General features: G+C 42.0%; 1 protein-coding gene across 3 annotated transcripts in view; it reads right to left on the bottom strand.

Annotated features, from left to right (window-relative positions):
- Window positions 1-10,824, bottom strand: part of Khdrbs3 (KH RNA binding domain containing, signal transduction associated 3) — a 158,591-nt gene that overhangs the window by 72,646 nt on the left and 75,121 nt on the right. For all 3 annotated transcript variants that reach the window (XR_003834967.1, XM_029469898.1, XM_029469899.1), the window contains exons 4-5: window positions 7,767-7,913; window positions 538-677 (exon numbers count right to left, since the gene is read on the bottom strand). Coding sequence is in view for 2 of the 3 variants with exons in the window: in XM_029469898.1 (XP_029325758.1) it covers window positions 538-677; window positions 7,767-7,913 (287 nt within the window). In the remaining variant the exon portion in view is untranslated. The remainder of the gene's footprint in view (window positions 1-537; window positions 678-7,766; window positions 7,914-10,824) is intronic.

The raw sequence follows: 10,824 nt of genomic DNA, 5'->3' as shown, positions 1-10,824 counted from the left end.
CAGTACACACACAGGGTAGCCTCACAGTCAGTACACACACAGGGTATCCTCACAGTCAGTACACACACAGGGTAGCCTCACAGTCAGTACACACAAAGGATATCCTCACAGTTAGTACACACACAGGGTAGCCTCACAGTCAGTACACACACAGAGTATCCTCACAGTAGGTACACATACAGGGTAGCCTCATAGTCAGTATACACATACAGGGTATCCTCACAGTCAGTAAGTACACAGTATCTTCATCTCATGAGATCTATGGTACTTACTGACTTAAAGCCAAACTTCATTTCAGGCAATTATACAATGTGTGCCGGGGAGAATAACTGTCTGCCAAAGTACTATTAGCTGGGAAGTAGTACAGGATGTATAAAAGTTTAGGTTCAATTTTCCTCACATCTAAGTGAACTCCATCACTATGACATCACAATGTCTGAATGCAGGTTTATAAGATACACTGACAAATATGTCTCCCTATTAATGACAGCAACTTTCACACTGCTGCAATGGCAAGCAAGAAATAATAACACCTACCTGGTTATTGCTGGTGTTGTTACACCTCTCGTACGCAAAGTAGATTTCCCTCGAACCACTGGGACATCTGCATTTTCTGAACCTCCATTCAAATATGTTAACTCCTGGAGCTGTGCTTGCCTGATTTCATCATTATAGTCCTGTACAGAAAAGATATTGAAAAATAGAAAAGCACTTAGAATATAAAGCAAGTATTTTTTTTTAAGAAAATGAGGTCAGGAAAGCAGTTAAAACAGAAAATATAATTAAATGAAAATGTGTTTTTGTTTTCTATTATTATTTTTAAAGAAAACCATAGGTTTCCCCCGATACTAAAATTACAGGTAAGCTAATGTCTCTTCTTTTATATGCATAATTTCCACTCGTGGTATCTGTAATGATACAAGGCCACACAGCTATGGCATAGGCATTGTTATCTACAGCTCCATTCACTCATCACTACCAAACATTTCCATATTGTCTGACAGAAAAGCCTGAGGGAGCTGCTCATAGCACATCCATATCAGGTAGAGAGCAATGAACAGAGTATACATGCACGCACTCATACCTCACTTTCTTACACAAACTCCAGGTTCCCCTGCCTAAGGAATAGTGCCACCCACAGTGGATGGGTCTTCCCACCTCAGCCAAGATAATTAAGATTATTAAAATAATAAAATAATCATAGCACAGATATGCTCAGAGGCTCATATTTTAGTTAACTCTAACTTGTGCCAAGTTGACAATGATCACTAAGCATAATGTTGTACAAGTAAGAATTGTCTGGATTTATAAATCTGGTAAGTAGTCAGATTCCTGGAAAATCTGTACTTTTTTATTTTTCCTACATGTTAAACTCTGAAACTAGGACTCTATCTTGCTTCCTTTCTCTTTCTTTGTAATGATCCTCAACTCCATTTGATAATTAACAAAAACACAGAATAAACAGATAAAACTTTACCATCACTACTTTGCAATAAAAAAGAAACATTATCAATCAAAGAGGAAAGAGTAACTTAGCTGCACAACAGCCAATGGAGCTTCTCTCTAAGAGGGGTGGGGCCATCTGAGGACAGGAGATCTAGTGATCAGAGGGGTGGCCCAAAGCTTCACACAGAGGGAGGTAAAAAAGACTCAGAGTATTAAATTCCAGAGACCAGAGATCCTAGCTAAGGCAGATGGGCTATGCTGAGTTCAAGTCCAGCCTAGGCTATAGTGAATTCCAGGCCTGGAACACAAGAAGAGTATCACAAAAATGAGTGAATGAATGAATGAATGAATGAATGAAAAATAAGCAAATAATCAAAAAAGGTATTATATGGACAAATGAAGACAATAAGGAGTCTTCATGAGAAAGCAGAAACCAAATCATGCAAAGCCTTATGCTACCTTAAAGGTAGTTTAAATATAATTAGAACTAAGGTCGCTTGAGACATTGCAACAATTTTTAGGGATCAAACTATACACTTAGGTTTATGTTCTGGAAAGCACAAAACAAAACTTCAGACTGAAAACACGGCAGGAGAATGTGAAGGTTCCAGGGTGTCAGGTGAGTGTGGCCACACAAGGTCTGTGTTGTGCTACAATCTACCACACAGCCCAGTGAGAAGTCTGGGGACCAGCTAACAGGAAAACGACCCCCGATGGAGGAGGAAGACATGGAATTGGTCTCAGTGAGAGAGAGGTGAAGGAGCCTTAAGAGTCACAGTGAAGGCAGGAGCTTTTTGTGATATTTGGCTGCAAAGAGGCACTCACTGCTGGAGGCGTCACAGGCTCACAGTCATCAGGGGACCACAAACTGGAAAATCATGAGCACATTTCAGCTTAGACGGGGAATTCAGGTGAAGTATTTATATCCCGAATTAAAAAATCTCAAAGAAACACTATATTTACAACTAAGAATTTGTCTTTTCTTCCTGACTTTCCCCAAATATCAAGGAAAAAAATAAGTAGGCACCGTGGAATTAGAGGAATCCCTTGGGCACCGTGGAGAAGAACGCTGTAATATACCATCTGTAGGAAAGGAACAGGACAGAGGATGAAAGCAGGTGAACTCGGAGCGTGGGTGGGACTGGTGCACACAGACCCTCCCCCAGACTTTTCTGAGGCTCAGTTCCTCAGAGCTGTCATCTGCATGGGTCCGTCACTCCAACTGTCTAAAATAAGGCTGCTAAGATCTTATCAGCCATCTTGCTACAAATGTGTGAAGATTAATAAATAATTTGCAAAGCACATTCTAAATAAAATGTGCTAGAAAAAATGCTAGTACTTCCCTGTAGAAAATTGTTAGGAGGTGTGATACTCAGTTATAGATGCTAAAAATAGATTCGATCAAAAGATCATGGCTGAAGCACTATTTAGACTCCAGGAAAAGTTTAGAAAACTGAAGTTAAAATCACTTGTTCTAAGTTAGGTTCGGTGTTACAGTGGAGCCCAATTTAAATATCAGTTTGGTGAAAATATCTTAAAATACACAGATATTAAATGACTAAATGTATAGGCATGTGTAAGGCAATTTTAGAATGTTTTAGGTGGTTTACTCTTGTAATATCAGATGGGCAGGTACGATACAACCATAATTACACTGGAGCCATGCATGAGAGCTTACAGACTCACTTAAACTTTAACCCTCTATGTGAAAAATAAAAATACTGAAACATATACTCTTTGCCAATAGCCCAGAGTAGAAAGGACATTAGAATTGTAGTCATGTGGGGCTGGAGAGATGGCTCAGGGGTTAAGAGAACTGACTGCTCTTCCAGAGGTCCTGAGTTCAATTCCCAGCAAGCACATGGTGGCTCACAACCACAGCAATGAGGTTGAATGCCCTCTTCTGGTGTGTCTGAGTACAGTGACAGTGTATTCACATACATAAAATAAACAAAATCTTAAAAAAAAAAGAATTGTGTTCATGCATGCGCTTGCATGTATGCACTTTGCTACCCAGTGAGTTTAGTCTGTTATGTGAGCCTGGAGAAAGTGGGAAATGTTTTGAAGTGACTCATTAAAAGTTAACTCCAAAGTCCAGACTGGTGACCTGCCTCTAAGGACAAAGGTGTCTGCCATCAGGATGGCTGACCTGAGTTCAATCCCTGGTACCCATACAGTGGAAAGACAGAAGTCATTCTTGCAAGTTGTCTATGGCAGTCACACAGCACACACTCACACACCATACCCACACACTTCAAAAAGTGTTAAAAGAACAATCACAACAATGCAAAGTAACATTGGAATTCAATGTCTTCACTGACAATAACTTAGTATTCACAATTATTTGCCAAAATATCACAACGTTTATGTTCAAGTTTTTTTTGGCATCCTTGTATACATTTTATCTATAGGAAATAATATTAACACTCATTATCTGAAGAGCAGCTAAATAAACTTTCGAATACACAAACAATGTGGAAGTAAAATAGTATCATGAAACTGGACATATGCTCACAGGATAAAACAAACAAAATCCCATACATTTTAAGAACCATACACTAAGAAGTAGGGATGGCTTTTTTGACTCAGTGAGGAAAGTGTCCTTAAAAAGAACAAGGTGGAACAATAATATGAACTAACCAGTACCCCCAGAGCTCATGTCTCTAGCAGCATATGTAGCAGAAGATGGCCTAGTCCGCCATCACTGGGAAGAGAGGTCCCTTGCTTGGTCTTGCAAACTTTATATGCCCCAGTACAGGGGAAACACCAGGGCCAAGAAGTGGGAGTGGGTGGGTAGAGGAGTGGGGGGGGGGAAGGTATAGGGGATTTTGGGATAGCATACGAAATGTAAATAAAGAAAATATCTAATACAAAATATATATATATATTAAAAAGAAAGAACAAGGAGTTGAAAACAGCTCAAAGACACCATGTAAGGAGTCTCAGAATGGATTCAAGCCACACAGCAAAACAAGAACACAATAAAATCACTCATGGAAAAAATAGCTAAATTGCAGGTTAGAGAAGTCGAGTCTGTGGCACTCACTGTTGCTAGGAATACCATCACTCCTCCTCAGCCATCGCTCTGCTGAGGAGGAGCTCCTGTGCTGTGTTCTGGAATTAAGGGTAAAGTCCCCCATGACAGCAGCAGCATCTACAGCAGTAAAATGTACCACAGAATGAATGAGGGAGAATAGCAAACCAGCATGCCTGATGCTACCATGTCCAGGGAAGCAACATACAGCTCAACAGAGGAGACCATGATAGAGCCCAGAAAGGAGCAGGCAAGACCCTGATAGGCTCTCCTGCTTATCTGCCTGACAGTGCATCTATGCAGAGGAGACTCCAGGTTATACCAGCAGGATCGGCACGCCAATTAACATGGGCCTCTCTGAATTCGATAATGTATGCCAACAGAGAAATCACATTAAACAGGCCCTGAGCACACATGACCTCTGGACAACTGAGAGTGACAACTAAGCTATGTTGCCTTCTAGAAGGACAGAAAAACCTATGAAGTACGATAGGATGACCTAAATACACATGTTGCCCGCTAGGAAGTTTGAACCCACAGAGTCTGTGGGTTCAGTTTAACATAATTATAAGAGAAATAGAAGACAAAATAGCAGCAACAGCAGCTTCCTTGGAAGCAAAGTGCTCAGAATTAATATCTGCTTTGGCACCTTATTCAAATGCCAGCATTGTCAAAGACCATGAATAAAGAGACATACAAAGAAAATGTGAACCACCCTCTTAGAGGCCAAGCAGGCAAAGGTAACTATGTGGAAGAGGCCCCAGATGTTACACTTGCAAAAGATAGGTGGAAAGTGAAATCACTGCTATGCAGGTTGGCTAGGGAAGCTGCCCAGCAGAACTGAGATGGTGGGGGCAGGACCAGGGAACCTGAATCAGGCCCTTTAAACACCCCTGCCTGACAAACAGAGAAAGGAGGAAGGAAAACAAACCCACAGGAGCAGGACAGGAACCAAGATGAACTTAAGGGTGAGACTGAATGGGTGAAGGGAAGGAAGAGAAAGAAAAACTCAAAGAAATAACAACTGAAAACATCCCCCACACAACAGAAGTGTACTCATTTCAGTCATAACAGGCACGTGATGGACAAACTGCTCAAAACCAAACACAAGACACAGCAAAAGAGCAAAGAACACAGTGCCATGCATGCACAGAACCAAATGACCCCCATGCTCATTATGAGTCATGCAGAGACACACTCAAAGGATAATGGGTACAAATTGTCAGCCAACTTTTATAAGCCTATTCTTCTCCATGTAGGTCAAGTAAACTCACTCCCAGAAAAATCAAGATAGAAGTCGCTCTACATTTCAAGAAAGACTAAAGTTAGTTCTTCAATCTTGTAAGAAAAGGTACAGGAAGGCAGCTCTATCACCCAGAAAGCAACACCAGAGACACAAGTGTAAAAATACTGCCTATAAGCCAGTCTCTCAGGGTTACCAATGTGTAAATGTTCACAAACTAACAGTACACAGTACCATGCAGTACGTCAAGAGAACAGCATATAAAGACAGAGTAAATGCGAACTTGGCTTTCCATACCAAAACCAACACATGTGGTTAAGCTATTATTAGTAGAATAAAGGAGGGAGCCCTATAAGATCATCCTAGCCGGGGAACACAGAGAACTGGACAGGGTGGGAAAGAAGGCAGGACACCAAGGAAAGTGTCTCAGGCACCCTGAATCACAGGAGCCAGTGGTGTTTAGCAACAGCATGATGCTGATGTCAAAAAATCCTAATAATCTAGGGTTTTATCTAATCTTCCTAATGCCTCTATTTTTTAAAACTATGCTCTAGAAACAGTAGAAATATGCCACAAGTCAAAGAGCAAAATCAATATAAAGAAAACCAGTTGAACCTCTAAATAAGTGCTCCATTGGTAACAGTATCAGACAATATTAAATATTTGGCAGTTTAAGAGTATCTGTTGTTCCTGCAGAGGACCAGGGTCTGATTCCCAGCATCCACACAGGAGCTCACAAACTGCAGTTCCAGAGGGTCCAACACTCTCTTCTGGTGTCTGTAGGCACTGCACATTTTTGGTACACAAACACACATACAGGCAAAATACTCATAAAATAAAAATAAATGTTTTTTTTTTTTCAAAATATTTGGAACTATTCTTTACATAATAAGTGGTGCCAGGTTAAACCCTGAGAAAACTTTTTTTTTTTTTTGAGATAGGGCTTCTCTGTAGACTTGTTATGCTGGAACTCACTCTGCAGACAGGCTGGTTTTGAGCTCAGAGATGCTCCAACCTCTGTCTCCTGAGTGCTGGGATTAAAGGTATGTGCCACCACTGCCCATCTCACAAAATATTCTTGAGTTGTTAGAGAATATTGTTTTTGAGAATGAGAAGTACTTGGTATTCAAGAATAGAAGATACCAGTTACAAATTAACTCCAAGCTTATCTACAGATTCAACAAAACATCTGGCAAAATCCTTGCTGAACATTACAGAAGTAGGAAGCTGATACTAAAGTGAAAATGGAAATGCAAAGGAGCTAAGATGACTCTGAGACAGGCAAACCGACCAGGGTGCCTGGCACAGCTAGACTAGGGAGAGAATATAATTTGCAGCAGAAAGGCAGAGGAGGGGGGGGGGCGTTGGGGGGAGGCTGAACTAACTTACTATGAATTTTTTTAAATAGGAGAGTAAGGAAAGCAATGAGTTTATCATGAGTATGAAAAAGAAAAAAGGCTCTTTTTATCACTAACATATAAATACTTAAATTAACTTTCATAAAGAAGGTAGAAACATATTCCTTTTAAATCTACTTTCCTGGCAATACTTAACATCACAGGTGTGTCTACATACTATCCTTAGCCATCCAATGAGGCTTTTATTTCCCCCTAAACTATACATTCCTCCAGCAGAAAATGTTTTTATTTAGGTCTCCATGTCCCAACCCACGCACAGGCCAGGCATATAGAGGACATTCATGACTTATGGAAGAGCATGGAGTTTATGTGACATTTTCAGAATCACATAAAAACTTATAGCAGAGTCCCAAAAATTAAATTAGGGATTCTGCTCTTCCAACTTTTCAGCCTTATGACCTAGGTGGTAGTATATACTCTGTCCAAAATCCCATTGCTTTAAAAAGAAGTAGGAAATTATGCCAAGGAATTCTCATAGAGAGTACTGTGAGGTCTGTGATACAGGCCACACAGGAAGCTCTTGGCAGAGAGAGCTGCAGAAGCAGGAACGAGATCGTCAGGGACCTGCGTAAAGACTCAACCTTAACATACAAGTCACTGGTCAGGGATCAGGAGTGGTACTCACAGGAATCAGGAATTTCTTGATCTCTTCCAAGGCGTGCCCCATCCGGGCATACGCTTCTGCTGGGGGTGCGAACACTTCAATGAGCACGTGCAGGTCGTCATTGAGGTGAAAGTACTTCGCTTCTCCACTTTTCCTCAGCTCTTCCTCCTGAAGAAGATAATCACAGTGAAAAGATGTCATTCTGAGACAGGAAAAACCAAGCAAACATTACACAAAACTTATTTGACACGTGCTCATCATGGAAGACTCCATAACAAATAGCACCTCGGGGATGGCTTTAAACTATAACTTTGATCCTGTTTTTCCCAGGTTTTCAGGAACCCTGGACAGGCATCCTATCTTGCTGGGACAGTCTCCTCTGCCCTGATGCTGCCTATAAGGAATCATCTGCCCTTGGCTACCTGCAGATTCCTGTCACCTCCCACCTGTCCCGTTACCTGCCCCAGCTATGCACAAACCTCTGCTGTTCCACTTGGCTCTGGGCCCAGCTCATTTCTGCACTAGCGATGCTTGCTGTTTCAGGCAGGCTGACAATAAGCATTCACCACAATCCAAAACATCCCAAAATGTTTCAAGTTTGCCTCATTCTTGTTGGTTTTCCCTTATTAGCAGGCGACTGCCAGAGAGCAGACCCTGAATGCCCGTCTTGTCTGATGGTGTGTGAAGTGCTGGTTTATACTTTTCATTTTGGGCCCAGACTTCAGCTACATCATGACGGATGGCTTCTGACTAGTTGCTGTGCAAATCAGAGTGAGTTCTAACAAGCTGTTCCATGGCTTCATAACAAAGGGAAATGTGCTGTTTGGGGAGGGATACAGACTGGGGATTTTGTACTCAAATATCAAATCCACCTTGATTGCTTGACTGTGGGCAAGAACTTTCACCTTATCAGGAAGGATTTTAACATGGGACAGACCTAGTGTGGTGTCATCTCATGGGGCTGCTGAAGTCACATTCCTCAGTGTCCAGGGTGCTACCTACAGTAGGACACATCTGTAACATAAGTGATGTGGGCAAAAGGTACAACAGAAGGCCTGACATCAACTGAAGGCCCAACAGACAAGAACATCATGGCAGCTACAAGAAAAGCAGCCACTGGCAGCTATCAACATGCTTCGTCAAGTTAGCAAATAAATGAACATGAGTTCATATTAAATTTGCTAGAGTTGTAAACACTGTTAGAATTTCAGATGATTTTTTTTTCTATTGTGAGTTTATACATGAAGGTCTCTCTCTAGAAACCAACATGATTAACTGAGAATTTATGCAGACTAAAGTTAAACTAGTAAAGGATCAACTACAATTAATATCCAAGTATCTCATCAGGGAAGAGCTGGCTAGAGGCCAGCAAATGGGACACTGATACTCCACACCTAGAGAGATATCTGCTACACTTAATCTATCACTCGTGGTTGCTTTTAGGGATGTTTTTGAAGGTTTAGCTGATGAATCACATGACAGGAGCAGCAAGGAAAAGGAGGAGGAGGAAGAAGAGGAGGAGATGAAAGAGGAGGAGGGAGAGGGGAGGATGAGAGAGGAGGAGGAAGAGGAGGAGGAGGAGGCTGGGGAGGAGTAAAGAACAAGTTTTGAAAAGGAATATAGCACAGAGCTTGCTGTGATTGGGATCCTGAGTGTCCCTCACAAGTCCATGTCCCTAGAAAGGTGACTGGGAGAGGTGGGCCTGGAGGCAGAGACAAGACCTTCAGATCATTGGAAGTGTGCTCGGGAAGAAATAATAGGTACCAGTCCCATTCTGCCTCCCTCCCTCCTTCAGTCCCTTCCTCCCCTTCTCCGTCTCTGTGTCTCTCTGTCTCTGTCTGTCTCTGTCTCTCTCATCTCTCCCTCCCTCTCTCTTGGTAGCCATGAAGGAACAATTTTGCTGTTCTACTCTCCAGACATGATATATGGTCTCACTACAGATGCACAAACAAAGATGTCAACCTATCCTAGGGCGGTACCCCAAACCGTGGGCAAAAATAAACCTTTCTTCTCTCATAAGCTGATTATTTCACCTATTTGCTACTTGATGGCAAGCTAACACAGAAGAGCCAGAAGGGCCCTTGGAGGTTTGCCTACGTGTAGGAAAAAAAAAAAAAGCTCTAGATCCAATACAAAGAAACACAGTTCAGACTCTTGTATGAGATGTGGGTTGAAGTCTGAGTAACAGTGAAGACCTGAGGACTGTTATTTGTGACGTTTGGGAAGAGAGTCAAATAATTCTAAATACCCAAATGCCAAACAAAACTGAGTCACAACCAGCATCGCCTGAACCACTGAGGCCACTCCTTAGAAGGAGACAGTAGTTTTCATGGTTACTTTTCCCCCTGGTCCATACTCATAGCCTTGTTTGCTCCCTGAGTCTAGAGGAATAGGTTCTAGGTACACAGTAACAGTCATACCCCAAGTTTTCTGAGCTGGGATCTGGAACATTTTTCTAGAGGCATGTATAATGAGAAGAAAGGATGCAATAAAGAACTGGCAGACCTGACTCTGATCTAATGCTGCTCTCCTAAGGCCCGTCAAGCAGAATAGGGCTCATGAAATCAAGGGGCACAGACTTCTGGTTCTGGTCCATTGCCAGTAGTTGGCTGGCATGGAAATTGTACAACATTCTCTTCCTCTAGTTACCCTGTGGCTTGACAGAATGATCATTAGCTAAATGCTGAATCATCACACATACTTGGTGATGGACCCATGTGGTTAGAGGAAGAAATTTCTGAATGGGTGGTAAGCACTTTGGGAGAGAGGCCCAAGGTTGAGAACAAGGTGCCCTTACAGCAAATGCTGTACACGGAGTGACAGGCATTTATGAGGAACTACTGTGGCAGACATCTACGTGCTTCCTTCTCGAGCAGCTCAGTGCTGCTCAGGCTATCCACAGAGTCACGGGAGCAACAGTGATGAGGGTTAATTCATTATTTTACAATACAGACTCCTTCTCGAGGATGGCTGGTTACTGTCCATGTTGGGTGTCAAACATGCCAACAGCAGGGAGCAGCCACAGCCTTACTGGACAACATAATTTAGAAGGATCACTAAACTTTGATGGCAAGCTGGT

The sequence above is a fragment of the Mus caroli genome, chromosome 15 (genome assembly GCF_900094665.2).
Source record: "Mus caroli chromosome 15, CAROLI_EIJ_v1.1, whole genome shotgun sequence".
In the NCBI taxonomy this organism is placed as follows: Eukaryota; Metazoa; Chordata; class Mammalia; order Rodentia; family Muridae; genus Mus; species Mus caroli.
This window is presented reverse-complemented; position numbering and strand designations above follow the sequence as displayed.